The sequence below is a fragment of the Camponotus floridanus genome, unplaced genomic scaffold (genome assembly GCF_003227725.1).
Source record: "Camponotus floridanus strain SB8 unplaced genomic scaffold, Cflo_v7.5 scaffold35, whole genome shotgun sequence".
In the NCBI taxonomy this organism is placed as follows: domain Eukaryota; kingdom Metazoa; phylum Arthropoda; class Insecta; order Hymenoptera; family Formicidae; genus Camponotus; species Camponotus floridanus.
The window spans coordinates 908,946-930,993 of record NW_020229492.1 but is presented as its reverse complement, the minus strand read 5'-3'; the positions used below and the strand labels follow the sequence as shown (position 1 = coordinate 930,993).

The window sequence follows — 22,048 nt, the reverse complement described above, 5'->3', positions numbered from 1 at the left end:
ACGTTGTTTCGAACGTGCGTTTCTCTTCGCTTCTAGCTTCTGGCCGGGGAGAGCTAACTTTCTGGTCTGGTTTGACAGATGTGACGGATCACGACGACGACGACGACGGTGTCGTATCGTGGCACAAAGCACCGTGGCGCAAATTGGACAGGAAATTAGACCCGATTCTGCCAATGGAGCGAAAGGAAAGGCTCTTTGACGTAAAATGTTTTTCTTCCGACATTGGCGAAACCTCGTCCCGGTCGACATTACGACTAAGAAAGGGCGAATAACGGGCCTAATGGCGAAAGAGTCTTCGCTAGACAGAAGTACCGCTCGCTTTTACCCCATAATGACTAGCGTTAATTTGTGAAAAATACCCCCCGAAGCGTCGAGAGTCATATTTATCATCAAAGAGTATCGCACGGAAGAAGAGAAGGAGAGATGGCTCTCTTTTATCCTCTTCCTCTCTTTACCTTCCAAGATTATTCACGAGTAAACGCTGAATTGAAGCGCGCCATTATTGGCGCGCAATTAATTATTACGGTATAACTTGTAAAAAATATTTAAAGAAAAAAAACGCCAAACGCACATCACTCTCGCTCCACTTGGGACGCCTGAAAAAAAAAAAAAGGCACCTAACTTTTTCGCTCAATAATAGGCCGGGACGACATCGTCGCTAGGGTTGTCCTTTGTCGTCTTCGTTTCCCCGGTACTGGCGTCATTGTTTATCGCTGTCGTCGTTACTTATCATTCTGTTGCAGAAACTAATCGGATTACGGGCGAACGATCGTGACCTAAAATCGATCGTGTCGTTTCGCGGTACGTTGCTGCATAGCGGTTAATTATTCCACGAGTAAAACCGGGGAGAAGGGGAGGATGGCCGGAGGGGGTGAATAATGGTGCGGCCTTTAATCGACACATTATCCGGTATATGTAGAGAAAAAAAATAAGTGTCAAATCAAAACTTATATACTTACACTAACGCGTTTACTATTTCGTATATTTCGCAACAATTTCTAATCTTCGAAGAAATTTAATAATTTTAAATTTCAACAATATCATAGTCTTATTTTAATATTGTAATTATCACCTCAAGAATGCGTAATTATTTAATTCTACTTTAAGAAAATTATAATCTTCGATTTAAAAATGTTATTTCCTATCTAACATTGTTTCTTTTCCACTCGAGAATATTAAATCTTAAATCATAAGAATATATTTTTCTCGATTGAACTAAAATGGCTTCATTCAAGCAATTATATTTTTCTTTAATTAACGCAATATAATCTCACTGTAAGATTTTCATGTTAAAACTAAATATATTTTCAAAACAAAAGTGTCTTTTCTGTGTGCCTTGCGCGTGTAAAAAATTTATCAAAGTACGAATCCTTTTTTTTAAGCGAAGGATGTGTGCCGTACTTAGTGTATTCGGTAAGGAAAGAAAAAAAAAGTGACAGAGTAGGGTATTGAAAGCCTATAATTTGAGGAAAAAAATCGACGTCTCTCTCGTTTTATATCGGAGACCCGCAAAGTAAGAACCCGAGTTTTTTTTTAGATAAGAAAAACCTGTACCTACTTAAAATATATATATACTTGATGAAAGAAAGAGCCAGTCTACTAAAAATTTATAATTTAAAAGAGCAGTCACGAAATCGACGCGTTATTTATCATATTATGCGGAGCTCTCTCCTTCTCTCGCAAAAATCTACGGATCGAGATATTTCGATGAAAAGAATATTTACAGTTGTATTTTTGCAAAACAAAAATGAATAAATAACGCATTGAGGAAAGTCGAAAAATTTGCAGCAACGATCGCGGAAAGGGGTTTAGCGTATATTTTTCCAAGTATATATCCTATTCGAAAGCTCATCGCTTTTCTTGCAAAACTCATTTTAGATTCAGATCTGCAATTCGTGACCAAACGTGTAATTTCGTGCACCCCGTGTTTAGATAATACATGTCTGCGTGTATCCTGGATTTTTGTGCTCGAAATGTTTTCTGCTACAACAATTTCGTTGCGGGAATTATAGATTTGTTTAAAGCAAATTCAATCGTTCAAAAAAAAAAGAGAGAAAAGGAGAGAGAGAAAGATTTAAATCCAAAGTAATAAAGAGACTCGCGAAAAATTCGAGGGGGTGGGGGGATTAAGGTGGAGGGAAAGTTTCGAGGGGTGTTGCTAGGAATAAAAACTCGCTCTGTCCTTTCGGACTTTGATTTTGATCGCGAGCGAACGATCCGGCCGTGGATGCTCCGAGTCAGCCGTCAACCGTCACAGGCCACCCCTGCCGCCTGTCATCTACGCAGCCCCACGCAGATCCACGCAGCTCTCTCTCCACGCTACAACCCGCCGTCGCAGACATTCACGGCCTTCTGCGTCGCGTTTCGCCGGGGGCCGCGCGGAGAGGATATCCAACATAATAAGGAACAGAGGGAACAAACGAGAGAGGAGAAGAACCGAAGTAAGCGAGGCGAGGCGCGAGACGTGAGCTTTTTTTTTTTTTACGGGAGGCCGCGTAATAAAACGAGAGAAACAGAGAGGGAGGGAAAGAGAGAGGGGAATCGATCTTCGGTACACAGTGTACAGGAGAGAAGAGGGAGAGGGAGAGAGATAAAAAGAGATAGACACTTACCGTTGCGGAGGTAGCGTCCGTTCGTCGTCGTCGGCGTCGACGAGGAGGAGAGATCGCGTGCGAGGACGATAGGGAAACGGAGAGCAATCTCCCCCGAGGGTGTCCTGACGCTCTCCCCGCGATACGTCGACTCTCTTCAGCGAGGGATGGTCACAGTCTCCGACACCACCGCGCGAGAAAAAAATCACTCATGAGCGAGAACAACTACCCTCCTCTTCCTTTTAGGCCGGCTGTCCGCAGCGGCGAGCCGCCGCGGAGGCTGCGAGCTCCTCGCAGACGGGAAGAGAGGCAGAAAGAGAGAGATAGAGAGAGAGAGAGAGGGAGGGAGAGAGAAACGGAGTTCCTTCTGCTAGGATCTCTTGTCTCACATTTCTTCTCGCGATGTTACCTCCAGGTTGAATACAACACCGCTCGGCCAGTCCCGATGTTGATGGTGATGTCGCGACGAGGACGCAGAAGACGGCGACGACGACGACGACGACGGCTACGACGACGACGACGACGACGACGATGATAACAACGACGGCGATGACGACGACGACGATGATGACGAGAACTGGCAGCGCCGGGACCAAAACGGCGGAGCGCAGGAAGAGAGAGAGAAGTAGGCCGGTTAACCGTTCAGGCCGCACTGAAGAGTCGAGCGAGCCGCGGGTTAGTGAGGGTGAACCGGCGGGCGGCCTGGCATCCCTCCTCTCGCATCCCCGATACGCACCCCGCCACCGGCAACGAACACCCTCGATCCTCTCGCCACCCCGTCGGCCGCCCCGCTCTCGCTCCCGTTACGTCGCTCTACTCCAACCCGCTGGCACGACGAAGAGAGCCTGGAATTTAAAGCAGGATGGTTTATAGCACAATGCTAGTGTAATAGTGCAAACTGTTATATCTTATATAATGGCACCATAGTGTTGGATGGATCTTGTACCACACGGTAAAAAATTTTCTGTTAAATTTAACATATTTCACGTGTCCCAATTTATCCACTCTAATTTTAATGTTATTTTAACAGAAGGCAAGTATGTAAATAAATAGCACAAGTAATATGTTTAAAAATTAACACAAAAATGTAACACTTAAACTTTATCTAGAAATAAAGTTTATGTTAAATTAACATATTTATAATGTTAAATTTAATTAAAAGAAAATGTTATTTTTATGATAAATAACAGAAGAGATATGTCGATTTAACATATAGAAACTGTTATAGAGAGAAAAGTAGCACAACTTATCTGTTCATTTTAACATGTAACATATATTTCATCAAAAATTCGTGCATTTACATATTAATTGTGTTGTTTCAACTCTTAGAAATGGAATATTAACTCAACGCAGAAATGTCAAAATAACGCAATGATAATATATTATATTAACATAAGAGTATGTTAAAAATTTAACACAAAAATTTTTACACGAGAAAATTTTAACAGAAATACAAAATGTGTTTTACCGTGGAACTATTATCTAGATGCTACGTAGGTATAAATTATGTGAAGAAATTAAAAAGGATGGAATTTTATGCACATGACATACAATAATATGTAATAATTATTATATAATATATATAATTAATTAGTTATATAATTAATATGTTATATAATTATTATATAACAGATATAATTATTATATAACATACATTTTTTATATAACATATAACATATTATTATATAACATATAATAATTATTATATAATTATTATATAAAATATATAATAATTATTCTATGTAAAATATAATAATTTAGAACGTAACAATATATTGAAATATATAGATGCTTTACATATTTAAATAAAAATGTATAGGAAAGAAGAAAAAGATAGCTTAATAATGTAATATGCCAATTAGCTAAATGACAGAATCCGACTCTCCTCAGTACTTTTCACTAATATGTTTGCGTTTCTAAATATGACTGAACAACTAGCTGTCGACAAAGAATTCTCTACGCTTTCTTTTTTAATCCCCCTTAATTCGCTGATCATTTAATCCCTCTGCCGTTCTTCTTTTCTAAATACAAAGAAGATACGCGCTATATATCGTTAATCTTTATAATAAAAAAATTAAAAAATCTGCATTCGCTGTTTTCATGCTCGACGTCATAATCGTACGTTTAATCTCGATGAACGAAGAGACTGATTTGCAATCACCCTGATAAGCGAAGAACTCTTCGCGCGTGAGAAATGGAGGCAGAAGTGCGTCTCAGAACAAGATAAATCATAATTAACATTGCGCACCCCTCGAGCACAAACGAAGAGTAATCTATCATCGCTGAATTACGTCATTAACGTCATCATCTTCAAGATCCAAGGATGATCTGAATAATTTCCCGCGGATAAGAAAGGTATGCACGCTTGATTTCTGTCAACTGATCAATAATCATATCGTACAAAGTCCGATATCGTCAAGATAAGGGATCTCCAGACGGATCCGATAGCCCGACGACTTATATATAATGCTTGCGGTCATTTTTTTAAATAGTAATTCGCGCGGTTACCTTATCTGCGTACCTACAACTCGACTTACGTCAAATGAATTGTAATTAGTGCGATATACATATATAAGAGCCTCGCGAACGCAAATTACCTGCGAGTATCGAGTAGACGAGTTGACGTTGCAGAAACACCATCGACATTCGTGTTATTTGCATCGATAATAATTTTCGCGACCAGTGATAACAACACAGTGGCAGAGGTCTTGTTGACCTCCTTCTGAGAAGGCTAACTAAATCGACTATATTTTCTATTTTCCGCAGAAAAATGAAGCTCGTAGTGCTCGGGTTTATCTTGATCTGTACTCTTGCCTCGTCAATTAAGATGGACGGTCATCGTAAGTTGATATCTACGTATTTCGCTTCCAGTTCTCTCTCTGGAGTATCTCTCTCTCTCTCTTTCTCTCTCTCTCTCTCTCTCTCTCTCTCTCTTGCTGTATCTCTGGAAATATATCTCGTTTATACCATCCTTTACCCTTGTGCCATTTATCTTTCAACGATATACTCCTTTCAGTCTACTTTAATTTTTGATCATCTTATTCTTTAGTTATCTCTGCTCTCGAGCACGTGTTTTTGATAGAGATGATTTAGATGAGAGAGCTACGGAGTGTTCCAAAGTTAAATAATCAAAAAAACATGCCAGTACATTTTGTATAAAAATATATTTATATATCAAAACATTGGTAGGAGAACGTTTTATTAAAAAAAGAAAATATGTTTGTTTAATTTTTCAAAATATCGTCCTTTTTTTTTTGCAAACTTAACATCGTTGAAAAATTGAATCTAACATTTTATGAATTTCACGTCCATTTTGCTTTAATCTGAATGAATACCAAACTAATCTTCTTTTAATCTTATCACAAATTGACTCTTGTCAATCATATACTTTAGCTTTTTTTCAGCTTCTTATAAGTAAAAATCAATTTATGATAAGCGATAACTAAAATATTTTCATATGAAAATATATCATTATATAAATAAGTAGCGTCAATTTATTTTTATTAAATAGTCAATATATCAATAATATTAAATATATTAAATATATCAATATTATGATACCTTCATGTATAATATTTTTATTATAATTTTTAAATTAATTTTTAAATTAATTTTAAATTAATTTAAAAATTTAAATTAAATTTTTTAATTAATTTTAAATTAATATTTAAAATTTGTTTTCTTGTTTTGTACCTATAGAATATATTGGTAAAATTTGATCGTTTAATTTTGGAACATCCTATATATACAAAGTAATATGTGTAGAGATCTATTAGATCTATGTTGTCTTGTTTATAATGTCTTTAATTCCGGATACCGCATTCTGTCATCGTTTACATTGTAATTTTGTCTCAACTGGATATCTGCTTTCAAAATTCTCTTCTACTTCTTAAAATAAAATATAAAATCACTTCGCAAAATTACACATCGCCTTCTTTCATACTCTTTACATTATTTCTTTTATTTTAGGCTATAATTAAAATATAGTCTAATTATAATATAAAATGTAGATATAGTATTAGACACAGAAATATCTCTTACTAGATATGGCATGTTATATATTTAGAATATAAATATAATATTAGATGTAATATATTTTATTATATATTTTATCATTATTACTATTGTATTTACCATTATTATGTCTTTGTGATTTAGCAGAGCAGTCATGTTGGTCGTACGTCATACCGATACTACTGTCGTTGCATTTCCTTTATTATGCGTTTCCCAGCTTATGTATTTGTTATTATGTTATTGTTCATTACCCATATCGTAAGTTCAGTATCGTTTTACGTTTGATTTTAATTATTGCGCTAATCATATATCGCGTAAACTTTTTTGAACTCACTTTTTTTTATAGACGAGGGATATAAAAATATACTTGAAGATTTCCTCGAAAAATTCAAGACCATAATGCGCACCGGAAACGACACGCTTGGACTTCCAGTCCTCGATCCATTCACCTTGGATCAATTACCGATCGCGATTGATGAAGAAACAATGAAGTGCATATTGATTTGAGTTTTTTTTATATCTAAGTGATACGTTGACCGGCAATGCTTTAAATTAATATACGTCTCCAGAAAAAAATATTCTTGCAGTTACAGATTTTTAATTAATATATTTTATCTTATATATCGCTATTAAATTTAATGTCGCGTTATTATAATACATAAATTATATACAATTTCTAGCAAGAAAGAGGAAAGGAAAAAGATATTGCTTAAGAGATATTTCGATTTTATCAGATAATAAGTAGATTAATTTAACGTGTTGGTCAACGATATTTCATCATTAACTATTATAATAAATGAAATTACAAAATTCATTTAATGACTGATAATTTCTTATGTTTCCGGCATATCACCTTTAGATTGGACGCTCTTTTATCAAATGTTCAAGTAAATGCTCTGTCTGGATACGATGTCAACAAGGGTGATCTCCAAATAATTGGTCTGAAACTCATTGTAAACGTTTCTTGGCCATTGATAGCCGCAAGTACAAATTACGCCATGAAGGGTAAAGTCGAGAACTTTGAAATTTATGGCAATGGCGAGATGAAGTGAGTATCGACGGATATTTCTTTGAAATCGATGTCATTTCAACGCAATAAAAAAAAATCTAGTTTTCGATTTAAACACATACGAAAAAGATTTCACCCTCCTATAAGTTTATGTATTCATTAATATGTACATTAACATGTATATAAAAAACATAGGAAGATTATTTAAACTAAATCTGAATTTTAACAAAATTATGCCAGTTTTAATAGTAATTTATTAATTAATTATAGTAATTTTAATCGCAGTAATTTTAATCATATATGCATATTTATATCTCGCAACTATAATATTTTATTAGAATAATAACTAATATATAATATTATTATAATCATAAAATCATATTTATTATTCCACAAATATTTATTACCATATGACATTATTACTATTATTGCTGATTCTTTCTCGTTCGTGGAGAACCCTTATGTCTTCCATTTTGTTTCATTTATATTTAAATACAATGCATGAAACATATCCGCGTGAAGCAAAAAAAAAAACGAGAACTAATACGTTTGATAATGAATCAGCTGTTTTTCATTGAGTGCTTTCCTGATGTTATCAAATAATGTCAACTGCGACAAAGCGCGTTATTAAATCGTAACTGAATTTATACATGCTTCACGTGAAACACGCAATCGCATCGTTTTTTTTCTTCCTACGGTGGTCAAATCGGTTTTAGGAAACGCGAAATCCAATTGTGGAATGCAAATTATCCATTTCTATTTAAGACAATCTACCTCTCAATGTCATTTAATATTAATATCTATATTTTCATATCAAAATACAAACGATAAATTTATATTTAAACACGTTTTCTTTGCACGCATAAAAGGAGGAAACAAAATTGAACGAACTGGTCAAGGTAGAAATATTTCTAAACCTTAAAATAAATAATATTTCATAGTTAAATATTGTATTTTTTAAAATAATTAAATTTCCATTTTCCTAATTATAAGTAGACGTCTTATCAATATTGATTTAAAAATTCAGGTCATGAGAGATTAAGGGATATATGTATATATTCAATTTCCAGAATATCTCCACAAGGCTTTTCTCTCGACACGGAAATTAGTTTCACAATGAACGGCAAATATCTTAAAATAAAGGACATGAAATTGAACATTTTCTTGAGAGCGCTTGATGTAAGTAACTGTCAATTCTTTTCCTTCTCTTTTCTTGATTTTAATCCTCAAAACTCGGAAATGGAGCAAATATTAAATCGTTGCACATGAAATATCGATTTCGCGCGTGCGTTAGTAATTTTTTAATAATTATTAAGAAAAAAAACAAAAAATATACACAATTAAAAACAAATCTTCAAATTTCAATGTTTTTCATATTTTGTATAAATGAAAAAAATATTGTACTCTCTCGTTTCGAGGAAATATACATATAAGTTAAGGATGGAAAAAAGGAATAAAAATCACAAAAATATTTTTTCAACTTCATATTCCAGATATTAAATTTTTCTATACTGCAAATATTCATTTTCTTCTCTTTTGCATTGATATCATCCTATAAAGAGTATATTACAAATTTTTTTACAATTTTAATATCATGGAATAATGTTACATGAATTTGTTATTGAAAAGTCACGAAAAAAGTTATTTTTAAATTCAGTCACCATGATTCATTACCACCTCGCAAAATATATTTTCAAAAATATTGATCTCATTTACACAAATACATTTACAAAAAATTCCCGAGAAAAAGGGAGCCTCATAATTAAAGATAATTATTACCAGGTTTTTAAAAAATAGCACTTTTTAAATTGCAATTAATTATTTATATTTTTATATGCTAAACAAGCAGTGCAGTAGAATAGATAATATATGCTATAAAAAATAAAATAGGAAAGGAAAAGAAGCAATTTTTCGTGATTTTTCAAAAAGAATTGAGAGAGATCAACACGATTCAAATCATACAATTGAATCAACATGAATCAACATCTTTGAGAAATTTATTGTAATTGACAATTTGCAAATACTTCACAAAGTCTGAAACATATCTATGTGTGTGTGTATGTTCCATCACAGAGTAAAAACTATCAAAATATGAAGTTTCGTATGCAACGATTCAATAGAAAAATCGACTCAAGTCATTTATATAATTTTTAAATAATTCTTCTATTTCTCAACCATTATTTTTCTCGATTCAAATTAATTTTTTGTTATTATTCACTTTTGCTGCTTTTAATTTTTTTAAAGAAGATTAATCCCTTTTCTCATTTGCAGTTTCACGCGACAGGACTTTTCGATGATAACGATCTGTCCGAACTTATAAGCAGCCTGCTCTCCGACATGGTGCCTGAGTTGATCGAAAATTATCATGACACAATTGTGAGCACAATTATTCCTATCGTCGTGGACAAAGGCAATGAGTTTCTATCTACTAAGACATTAGCGGAGCTAATGGCACTATTAGGTCTTTAGTCTTTTCGTCATGTGTATATCGATCCAATCGTCATTCGATCAATCATTTATACAGTCGCGTTACTTGATCGATTAGGCAGTGAAATGTATGATAATGTGTATAAATAGTATATACCTTAATAAGAAATAAAAATGTATATTTATTTTGAAAATTTATATATTTTTTTAAACAAGAGAATAATTATTAAAATTGTTAATAAAGTTAATATAATTATTAATGTAATCGTTAATAAAAAACCTAGTGAGAGATTTTTGTCTTTTATTGTAATTTTTTTTCCACTCTTTGCCATACGATATATTATTAGAAATTTAAAAAAAACATGTCTTGTAATGTATATATAAAAAAAAGTGTGGAAAAAAAGTATATATTATATATACACTTTTATTACCTATAGTACACTAATTTTACACAAAATTATTTTAATTCTTTTTATTTTTTACAAAATTATTCTATTTTTTCTTATTTTTTACAAAATTATTCTATTTTTTTCTTATTTTTCTTATTTTTCTTATTTTCGTATTTTTTACAATATTATTCTAGGAAAACACGAATGTGCACATATTTTCTTACTCACCGTATATTAAAGAATGAGTTTTAGATAGTTTTGAGGTACATTCTACGTGCATTAATTTTGAAAATCTTGATAACATGATAAACTGCGTTTGCATATAAGATCCTCGCGACAGTCGAGATGATACTAATTGCAAGCGAGACAATATTTTGAAGAATATGTAGATCATACGGTAAAGGGAAGAGGAAGAGTGGGGTTAGCGAGCGAGGTCGCGCTTTGTCTATAATATATTGTAAACAGTAGGGCTCGTTTGTGTATCCTCTGTCTCTTACGTTGCATATACGATGTTTTACGTATTTCAAGATATTTTCTCACTTTATTACCATGAAAGTTTTATATTATTTCAATTATTAAAATTAAAGTTAAAAAAGCTTATAAATTATTGATTGATCTAGTTTATTTTATGCAAACAAATAATGTTGTAAATAAAATCTATGAATATATTTTTATTTATTTTTTTTTATTATTTTTATTTATTTATTTTTATTTATTAAGAAATAAAGAGAGAGAAAAAGATAATTATAAAAAGACGATTAGTAAATTGTCAATCTAAATAAATTTACTAATCTTTAATTTATTAATTAAATATAATTAAATTAAATTATTAATGAAATTAAATTAAATTAATTAAATTTACTAATCTTTTTACTAATTTATTAATCGTTTATGAATCTCGATATATAAACTAATGATTTCTCTTTCACCATTTTTTTTTTTTTCGATAAGAGTCATTTTTTATTATCAAAATTCTGAATTTTTTACGAAGACTCGAAAATCCGATTTTTTTTAAATCTATGCAAGTGCGTCAAATATTAAAAAATCTCTCTTTTTCTCTCTGTCCCTCTTAGATAAATACAAAAATTATTAAAAACATTACTAGATAAAAAAATAATCAATGATAATATAACAAAGATATAAGATATTTTTTACTGGATATATTATACGCGATTTATGACTACATTAAATTCTTAAATTATTATACCTTACAACATTTCTACATTACTCCAATTAATTGCGTTATGCAAGGTCCTCCTATAATCTAATCTGATTGTTGCGATAAGATGCGGGACTCGCGATGACACTAAACAACATCAAATAAACAAAATGATTTCAAAACAATTTCGAAACAAAATTCCTTGAAATTATATTATTACACTCAATTAATCTCTGTAAAATCGTGATCAAGTCATCAGGAGACTTTTGTCAAGTCAGTTTCAAAATCGCAATCAGTCCGTCACAATTTTTTACACGAAAATGAGAAAGGATAAATCGTCCGCGCGTGTCTCCATCTAATTTTCCGGGATCAGATCCCTTTGTCGAATTGAAGGATAAAATCGAATGTATGTGATAGATAAGAGATCTTAATATTAGGTGGATTCCGATATCGAAATGATATATAAACCAATTCCTATAAATATGTCCACATTCTTTTCGAGTCGTAGTTTCGTTCGCATCATTTCCTTAATTAACACACAGCCCGATTTGTATCATCAACGCTCAACAAGGATTTGTACGTATTATAATTATTATAATACATAAATCATTTTAATGTTCGCGAGCATAAGTACCATAGATATTATTAAATATCTCGAATATGCATCGATATACGCGACACAATAAATTTACAGTAAATTTATTCATTTTTCTCTCAAGCATTTACGTCTCACTTGCGAATATTAAATTTTTCTTAATTCTAATTAAACTCGGAAATTCCTAATCTTGATGTCCTCGGAAAATTCATTAACTTTAAGAATGCAATATCTCGAGGGAAAGAGACTATTTTCTATTTTGCGTGTTCTACTTTTACTATTTGTGCAGAGAAATGAAGTACATAGCGTTTGGGCTTATTCTGATCTGTTGTCTTGCTCAAGCAATTGAAACGAATGGATATCGTAAGTGAATATCAATATTTCTTTTCTCACTCCTCTTTTGTGTTCCAGTAAATCTTTCTTCCCGAAAAATATATTGAATAGTATCTTTCCAAAGATACGTCATATTCTTTTACATTTATTTTTTTTTGCATTATTATCTTTAATTTATATCTTTAAGTTGACTTTGGTTTTATTTGACTTCATTATTTTATTTTTAGTTATCTTTTTTTGACTTATTTTCTTCACAAGACATTCAGTAATTTTGAATAATTTTAATAAATTTTTTAAATAAATACATACAGAGTAATTTTGAATAGTTCTATTTATAAATATTTTATAAATATTTATAAATATTTTATAAATATTTATAAATATTTTTAATTTATTCTTTAATATCAATTACCGATTCTACAGATTTTTCAGTTTATTTTTCGCGTAATTTCGTGTAAAATATTTTTGGATAATTTTGAAGAAATTTATTATATTTTTCTAGAACATTTTTCGTAAATATTTTTGGAAATTATATTTTTTTAACTACAAAATTATTATTTTTGTGTTTACAGATATATTTACAAAACATGTTACATTGGAGAAGTTAGTTGAACAAGTTAAGAATGTATTAAAGACTGGAAACGAGCAACTTGGAATTCCGGTTGTCGATCCATTTATCGTGGAGCGAACACAGTTCAAAATAGAACAAAAAGAAATAAAGTGCGTGCTGATTTAATTTTTTCAATTAAATGATATTTATACATTCGGTGTAAAAAAAATAAAATCATATTTATTAATAATTAGGAATTTGGCTCAAATAAATAAATAAAAATAAAATCATATTTACATACATTATAATGATCTAATCGTAGATCGTCATCAATTTTCCTGTTTATCATAGATTAGAATCTTAGAATTTTCGATTCTCATTTATCTTGCTGCTAATAAGAGTATTTTCTTTACGCTATATTTTTTGCTAATTATCATAAAGTAATTTAATATCTCAATAAGATCGCGTTGAAACAATAGCAAATTTTGATTATAGTAATCTACAATATTTTATGTTTCTCCGATACTTTTTCAGCTTGAATGTGCTTTTGACGAATGTCAACGTGTCTGGTTTATCAGAGTTCAAAGTCTTGGACGGAGATATCCAATTGATTCCAACTGACCTGAAGTTCAATATAAATCTTACTTGGCCGTTGATAATCGGGAGCACTAATTACAAGACAACAGGCTATATCGACGCTTATTCATTTTACGGAGATAGTGATATAAAGTGAATATTTGTTCTTTTTTTTTCTTTCGAGAATCGAATGCATAATTTCGGCAAATTCAATTTAAGTATACGTTCTTTCACAGATACATTTTTTATTTATCTTATTTATTCCTTTTTTTATATAACGATTTTTTACATTTAGTATTTTAATAAGTCTTTCTATCAATTCTCTGATTCAAAAATAAACATAAAGGCCATGAAAATTTGAAGCTAAAAATGTATTTTATGTATTCTATTTTCAGCCTGTCTGCGCAGAATTTCACTTTGGAAACGGAAATTACTTTCACAGTAAGCGAAAAACATCTCAAAGTGAAAAATATGGAATTGAAGCTTTCTCTGAAAAAGCTAGATGTAAGTATAATTCTATAAAATTCAAACTCTTGGACGTTTTGTACGCGATATGATTCGAGAAACTATTGATGAATAATTTATTCAACAATTACAAATGCTAATAGATACTAATGCTTTCGTTTACTTGCTTTTTTCTTATTTTCAATTAATTTTTCTCATTATTCGCAGTTTCGTATAACAGACCTTCAGATATTTTACAATTACGAGGCCATTTTATCGAATGGCCTAGTGAATGAATTGATATCTGAGATGGCACCTGAGTGGTTAGAAGATGAGACATTTATAGACAATTTGAAACTTTTTGCGATAAAAAAAATTGATGCTTTTCTCTCTATTAAAACGGCCACGGAAATATTGGAATTTTTAGAAACAATATAAAGGATAGCGTCTTCTCATCGGTGTTGTATTTATGTATTTAAATTTAAAAAAGTTTGATGAATTAATTATATAATACAATGCAATAATTAATTTTAAGAAATTAGTTAGTCCACTTCGATTCTTGAAATAAAGATTTTGTTCATAGCATACTTGAGAGATTCACATCAATGCATAATTTATAAAGTTATCTTATTAAATCGATTTTTTTGCTATCTTTAATTATTTTGCATTCACTTTTAAATGCCTCTCATAATTTGTTCGAAAAATCGAAAAAAATGCTGTGCTTAAATAAATTTAGAATAAATTAAGTCATTAAGTTCAATTTTTTCATCGGATATTTCGGAATTAATAAAATTTTATATGTAATAAAATATTAATATCAATATTATATAAATAAATTTATGTTATACTAGTTCTAGAGATTTATAAATTAAACTAAATAAATCTTCAACATTCAAGTATATATTTGTAATCCTTTCTGTACAAATTCCTTTATTTTTAGATATGAGATGTGATATAAAAGATTGATTATTATTAAAAGTCTAAAATTTAATTAATTCTTATAAAAGAAATTCCGAGAATTCATAGCTGAATATTCGAAAAAAAAAACTTATCCGCTTTATTGTAAAAGAATAAACGCACTGCCAATACGTTTTTGATGCTAATTTCACAGATTATAAATTGCGATTACCCGATACGTTAATCTCCCGATAATAGCGCTCCCCATTATTAAACATATTAAATCTTTGTCCACGATATAATTAATTATTATCGCGTCTGCAACAAGTGTTTGTAAGCGCAGATTTATTGCAAACAAATGCAATTTTTATGCTAAAAAGCATAATATTTTTTAACATTATAATATTTTTATTTGCCGACCGCAAAGAGCTAAAATGACTTATTAAATTTGACAGATAATTAATACGGCTGGATGAGTGTAAAGACACAATCCTCGACTTATGTTTGTTAGATAGAAAATCTTTGTTAGATAGAAAGTCATCGAGTGAAAGTATCTATAATTTCTTTTGATTTTTCCGCAAATAAATCGAGAAAAAAAAAGAAACAGCTCTACATAAAAGAACTGTTGAGCAATATAGTTGCGATTATATGAATATTCAGTTTAGTCCGCGATTATCCGTGTAACTCAATGTTTAATTGGCCAAACACACCCTATAATATTATAAATTTACACGTATGGAATAACGAAAAAAAATATATATATATTTTTCCATCACAAATATATTTTTTTGTAATCATATTCTGTATTTTTTTCCTGACATTCTATATTTTTTTCTACTTTTACAACAATTTTCATAGGAGCAATAAGTTCATCGAACTGCTCGCGATGAGTAATGAAGAAGCAATAATTTACTAAAGTAAGCAATAATATTTACCAAACAAATATAAACAGTAAATTTACTTACCGACACAACTGTAGTACTGCTGTTGTATTGCCAGTAGATTGCAGTTGCATTTCTGTCGCGTTGAACCACTTCTAGTTCCTGGACATTAAATTAAAACGTTATTAATGTCATATTAAATTAGAGAATTTTGCTACATATTCTTTAAAAAAGGAAAAATCATATTTACAATTAAATTTTTGTATACTTTGAGTAAAAAAAAATAAATATATAAATCTAAATTTTTAAATGTATAATATTTAATATTATAATTTAATATTTTATTTTATTTAATATTAGATATTTAATTATTTATTATTAATATTAATTTATTAATTTTATTTTAAATTATTAAATTATTATTAATATTAATTTATTATTAATATTTAATTTAATGTTTAATATTTAATTTTCTATTAGTATTAATATTTTTATTAAATTAATCGTCTCTTATGTGCTTTCTTTCCCAATATTTAATGTAAAATATGTATATGTTCTAAGATGACATAATATTATCGCATCATCGATATATTTAAGTATTTACATGATAACGAAAATCAATATAAATAGATGTTATACGTTTACTCTTAAAAACAAACTACATATTTTTTATTTATTCTTACGCAGTTAACCTTAAATCAACTCGGACGCGATTCTTATGATATATAATAAAAAATAATATTGTGCGACGATATAAATTATGATTGCAAAGTTGATTACAATTCTTTCCGATTAATCGATTCGTTTTTTCTTCGATATATATTACTTACAATCTGTCCAGGATATATCTTCAGCACAAGCTTCCTGAGCACAAATAACCGCGCTTAATTACGTTAACAAAGAACGAGGAAACGATTAAATCTTCGTCACTTCCGGTCACGTCAAAATACCGCGATTCGATTCCGAGATTCCTTGTGTCACGAATTAAATATGGCTCTCGCTCATTGGTGCCAACTTTGACATGCGAGTCAGTTATTTGAAGCGCCAAATTTCTACTAAACTTGACATTTTGAATCAAATCGAGAGAAGTATTTAATTTAATTTAAAGCAAATTTATAATAAAGAAAATATTTAAAGCAAATTTATAATAAAGAAAATATTTCCATCAATCGAAAGTTTTATCGAATATAAATCTGATAAATTAAGGAAGAATATCAAATATTATCTAAAATGTTAAATAATTTTTACTTACCAAAACAAAGTTATATTCGGATGATGATTGATATTTGACGTCGTCGATATTTTTAGAAATTATTTCGATGCCAGTGAAAATCACGAAAATTCAATCACAATTCTGTCACAATAATCAAGACAGTATTATTATTTCACGAGATTCCTTGCGCTACGCGTATTAAATTTGACACTTTGAATAACATATGATAGACGACACTTGCTTATAAGAGTCTAATCCTCGCGACCGTCGAAACGATACTAACTGTAGGCGAGAAAATTTATTTTGAGGAATGTGAAGGACACGCGCGCGAGAAGGAAGAGGGGGAGATCGCGCTTTGTTTATAAAACGTTGTACGATGGCTCGTTACCCCCTCCCTTCTACTTTGCGTTTTAAGGTGCGTATTTCAAGGTATATTTTCTCCTTATATTATTTCAATTATCGCGAGTATTAGAGTTCCGAAATTCCCATACACGTTATATTCTTTGATTAATATATTTTATTTTTAATTTTCTCTTCATTTTTGGACATTCTAAATATTTGTCAAAATCGAATTCGCGAGTTTTGGTAATAAAAAATTATTCTGATTGAGGAGAAAAGTTGTTCATAAAACATTGTAAACAATAAGACTCGATTGTGTATTTTCCCTCTCTCTCTTTCTCTCTCTTACCTTGAATATGGCATTTCGCAGTTTGAGATATATTTTTTCGCTTTGTATTACTTGAGTCATCGTTAAAGCCATCTTTTCGCGATTCTATAATATTATCAATTTTATATTAAATATTATAACGCGTTTGATAAAATTGTTTCCACGCACAAACCTATACTCACTCGTGGCTTAGAACAGTACAGTGCCACAGTCGGAAGTGCCATATTTAAATCACGAGTATGTAAGGAATCGGATCACCGCGCGGTGAACCGGAAGTGACGAGTCAATAATTAACTCTCGCGCTCATTTCAACAGCATATTTCCTTAATTTTGCGAGTGAATAAATATCGAAAAAACATGTCGAAATATATTATTATATATATTATCAGTTATTGGGAATTTATTTTCTATAATAAAAATTTATTTTCTATAATAAAAATATCCCAGCAAACACCAAATAACAGTTATATAACTGTTATGTAGTTAAATAACAATTATATAACTGTTGCATAACATGTAACAATTATATTATTGATTGGGAAATTACAACTAATAATTATATAAATATAAAATTTTTAATTAAATTAACATAAAGATATAAAGATTTTAATTAATATAAGAAATATAAAGATTTTAAATTAATTTAATATAAAGATACAAAGATTTCAATTAAAAAATATAAAAAATATAAAGATTTTAAATTAATTTTAAATAAATACAGGGTGTTTCAGATCATCCGTATCACCCATTTAAAAACTAGAGAAATGGTTATTTCAAAAAAGTAAAAACATTTTCTTTATAAATCGGATGTACTCTATCGAATTAAAATTACATATTTTTTCTTAGAAACAACTATGTGTTTTCTTTACACCAATTTGCAATTAACAATTCCATATTTTTTCTTAAAAATAACTGTATGTTTTCTTTACATCAATTGATTTTTCTCATTATTTTTACATAAAAGTATTAAGGTAAGATAATCGAAAAATGAATATTTTACAAGATATTTTATGATTTATGTAAAATTAAGAAATGATTTCAAGTCTCATAACTCGAAAAGTACTTCATGGAAAAATAATTTATTATAATATTTTGGAAAGCTCTCAAGGTAAGCTACAAGAATATGCAATGAGAAATAGGGGATTCCATTTAAAAAAATGCACTTCCGGTCTGAATCGCCTATTTCCGGCCGGAATCAGAAGTTGAAAATATCACCATTCGATAGAGCGCAGCCGATTTATAAAGAGCGCAGCCGATTTATAAAGAAAATGTTTTTACTTTTTTGAAATAACCACTTCTCTAAATTTTAAATTGGCGGTACAAATGGTCTGAAACACCCTGTATAATATAATAAATAAAATTATTAAATAAATATGAAAGAGTCGATCGAATTTCTCCGCGAAATAGGAATCTGACTTATCGACGGCGGCCGAGTGACAGTCGGTCCCTTCTTTAAGGACGGAGCGTGAGCGATCGGGCGGGCATTAGTCAGTCAATGCGGATGACAAATCTGTCGCGATCTGTCCACGGTGCTCCGGATTATCGTTATCGCAACGCATCGGACGCGGCTCTTCCTGCCAGGCGTAGCAATCATGATCCTGCTAGAGATACACAACAGGATACTCGAGGAAACGTTGACGAACAAAATCAAGCACGTCTTGTCGGGGTGAGGACCTCGCGTGCGAGCGCGATTCCCTTCCTTTTCCCCTCCTGGGGGAGATCCTTTAGGGATCCGTCTTATCTCCTCGTATAACCTCCTTCTGGAAAATGTGGCGCCAGGGCGGTGTCTTCCGCCGTTATTCGTCTCCCCTTGTGTCTGAGCAATTTGTCGGACCTAGACCGCCGCCCCTTCTAGTGGCATTACTTTTTAATCACGTCGGATCACGCCTTGTCCCACTTCTCTCCTTCCAAGTCCCATCCCAGGATGTAACTTTTTTCAGCTTTAATTAATTGTAATTTTCACCCGTTAGAGATGTCGAGGTTTCACCTAGTCAATGGTCTTACGATTAGCTTCTTGTGACACTATGCGTTTTGTTTGCAGACACAAGCCAGAGTCGACGGATGTTGTCATAGCGGACTTTGACGGAGTCTTGTTTCACATTTCAAACCTCAGCGGAGACAAATCGAAGCTTAGAGTAAGCAAGTGCTCTCTGCGAGCATTTCTTGTAGTATTTTTATTAATTTATGAATTTATTTTATGGATTCGATTGGATTTTTTAATTTTACGGACTCTTTTTTTCCACAGATAAGTATTCTGCTCAAATTTTATAAACAGTTGCAAGAGTATGGCGCGGATGAGTTGCTCAAACGAGAGTATGGATCCCATCTCATTGCGCCAGAGAGCGGTAGATATCTGTTTCGTGCAAACTTTTACACTTAGGAATAAGAGAGTTGGATGAAATAATTGAATTCATCTATTGTTTCTACAGGTTACAATGTATCGGTGTTCATAGATTTAGAAAAGTTACCAGAAGATTGGGAGGCACTAGTGAGGAAAGTTGCCCTGTTGAAGAGACATTGCTTTGCCAGTGTCTTTGAGAAGTACTTTGATTTTCAGGAGGAATATTGCGATTCTCCGGGTAGGCCACTACAGAAGAGGGCTGTCATCCACTATCGAGATGAGGAAACAATGTAAGAAAGAAGATTTTTTAAAGAATTTATAGGATTCTTATTGTTACCATCATTATTAACTGTCTTGTTAATTCTAATCAAGGTATGTAGAAGCCAAAAGCGATAGAGTGACAGTGGTATTTAGCACAATATTTAAGGATGAGGATGACATGGTCATTGGCAAACTGTTTCTTCAAGAATTGAAAGAGGGCAGACGGGCAAGTCATACCGCTCCACAAGTTTTATTCAATCATCGCGAGCCGCCGTTGGAATTACAAGATTCTGAAGCAGCAGTTGGGGATTGCATTGGCTATATCACGTTTGGTAACAAAGATTGATTTATATTTTTTAATCATTTTATTGAGTCACTTAATATTATTTATATTTAATCAATTTATCGAGTTGTCAATTTCATCCTAATGCATGTAATTCTCTCTTATTTATAAACAAAAATAAGTGACATACAGAATCTACTGTTAAAATTTAAAACTTATAAATTTAAATGTCAAGAATTTTAAGAATTTAAAGATTATTTTCATATATGAAGCTTTATAGTTTCTATTTTAAATAATTATTAGATCCTTAAGTTCTTTTTTTTGCTAATTTTCTGCTATGCTGATATTTCAGGATTGATGTGTATGGTTTTTGTAAAATTTTTTATAAAATTTTATCTTGCAGTGCTATTTCCACGTCACACTAATCGAGAAGCACGCGACAATACCATTGATCTGATACATATGTTTAGGAATTACTTGCACTATCATATTAAGTGCAGTAAGGTTTATATTCATTCAAGAATGCGTACTAAGACGACGGATTTCCTTAAGGTGCTGAACAGAGCGAGAGCTCAATCTAAGAACACTGAAAAGAAGACTATCACGTGAGTAACTAAATATTCAATGTTATAAAATAAAAGTAAAAATACATAAAAGTCACAGTTATGTGATTATAACATGGATTATTTAATTACATTATTACATATATAAGTGATTTAGTATCTTTTATATTACATAAAAATATTCTAAAATATTTAATAAATCCATAACATTCCTAATTAAAGATACATGTATTACATTAAACATTTGTTCCTTGGTTTATAATCATCTTTAAATTATAAAAGAAATCCTTCGCAATTTATTTATATAAACTTATCATTTTTTACAGAGGACGAACATTTATCAGGAAAGAATGAGTGTTCCGGAGGAGCGAAAGTGCTAATACTTCTTAAGGGGAAAGAGCAAAAGATTAGAGTGCGTGGTTAGAGTGCGGTCGGAAAGGTCCTGCAAACAAGATTTCCCGCGAAGGCATTCCTTGATTCGCGCGATATCGGCGAGTAAAGTGCTTCGGACCTTTGAGTTTTATTCTGTATCACGAACAGTGCCCTATATTTAGGAAAGACGTAGCGTCGCGTTAAGTGAATAAATGGAAGGGAAGAAGAATCACAGTTTGACGTCGGCTTAGTTAAGCCGACGACGCCTCAATTATCCAGAAAGAATATTCAAAGACGCTATTGTTACATCTGTGTACTGTGGATTAATGACAGTTAATGCTATTACGAATATTGCTCGTTATGCAAAACGTTTTGTCGATTTTTACAGTGTGATCTAGGATTGGAATACAATACCGCTGAAACTTGAAGAAATTTGGATTCCATTATATATTAAGCTGGTTGTTACATGAAACAATTTATTAT

At 31.2% G+C, this 22,048-nt stretch overlaps 4 protein-coding genes across 6 annotated transcripts in view; 3 read left to right on the top strand and 1 right to left on the bottom strand.

The window, feature by feature from the left end:
• LOC105257177 (acetylcholinesterase) overlaps nucleotides 1–17,335 on the bottom strand; it is a 43,967-nt gene extending 26,632 nt beyond the window's left edge. Inside the window, exons 1-3 of one of the 2 annotated variants that reach the window (XM_011267632.3) lie at nucleotides 17,118–17,335; nucleotides 15,950–16,027; nucleotides 2,613–3,436 (exon numbers count right to left, since the gene is read on the bottom strand). The gene's annotated coding sequence lies outside the window, so the exon portion shown is untranslated. Of the gene's footprint in view, nucleotides 1–2,612; nucleotides 3,437–15,949; nucleotides 16,028–16,695; nucleotides 16,759–17,117 lie in introns of those variants that run through there. The other variant, XM_011267633.3, reaches the window with a different exon arrangement.
• Nucleotides 5,079–10,332, top strand: LOC105257176. 2 transcript variants are annotated; one of them, XM_011267628.3, is made up of 6 exons: nucleotides 5,079–5,431; nucleotides 6,750–6,863; nucleotides 6,952–7,096; nucleotides 7,465–7,653; nucleotides 8,685–8,793; nucleotides 9,886–10,332. In XM_011267628.3, the coding sequence occupies exons 1-6, from the start codon at nucleotides 5,362–5,364 to the stop codon at nucleotides 10,081–10,083; spliced, it is 825 nt and encodes a 274-aa protein (XP_011265930.1). In that variant the 5' UTR covers nucleotides 5,079–5,361; the 3' UTR covers nucleotides 10,084–10,332. The 2 variants fall into 2 exon arrangements, with proteins under 2 accessions (XP_011265930.1, XP_011265933.1); XM_011267631.3 differs by lacking the exon at nucleotides 6,750–6,863.
• Nucleotides 12,080–14,703, top strand: LOC105257175. The gene is made up of 6 exons (XM_011267627.3): nucleotides 12,080–12,165; nucleotides 12,474–12,547; nucleotides 13,090–13,237; nucleotides 13,602–13,796; nucleotides 14,039–14,147; nucleotides 14,316–14,703. The coding sequence occupies exons 2-6, from the start codon at nucleotides 12,478–12,480 to the stop codon at nucleotides 14,523–14,525; spliced, it is 732 nt and encodes a 243-aa protein (XP_011265929.1). The 5' UTR covers nucleotides 12,080–12,165; nucleotides 12,474–12,477; the 3' UTR covers nucleotides 14,526–14,703.
• Nucleotides 17,336–19,196: 1,861 nt separating the features above from the next.
• On the top strand, nucleotides 19,197–22,045 carry LOC105257178 (probable actin-related protein 2/3 complex subunit 2). Its single transcript, XM_011267635.3, has 7 exons — nucleotides 19,197–19,411; nucleotides 19,787–19,880; nucleotides 19,991–20,090; nucleotides 20,175–20,376; nucleotides 20,459–20,679; nucleotides 21,034–21,235; nucleotides 21,520–22,045. The coding sequence occupies exons 1-7, from the start codon at nucleotides 19,338–19,340 to the stop codon at nucleotides 21,545–21,547; spliced, it is 921 nt and encodes a 306-aa protein (XP_011265937.1). The 5' UTR covers nucleotides 19,197–19,337; the 3' UTR covers nucleotides 21,548–22,045.
• The last annotated feature ends 3 nt before the right edge of the window (nucleotides 22,046–22,048 follow it).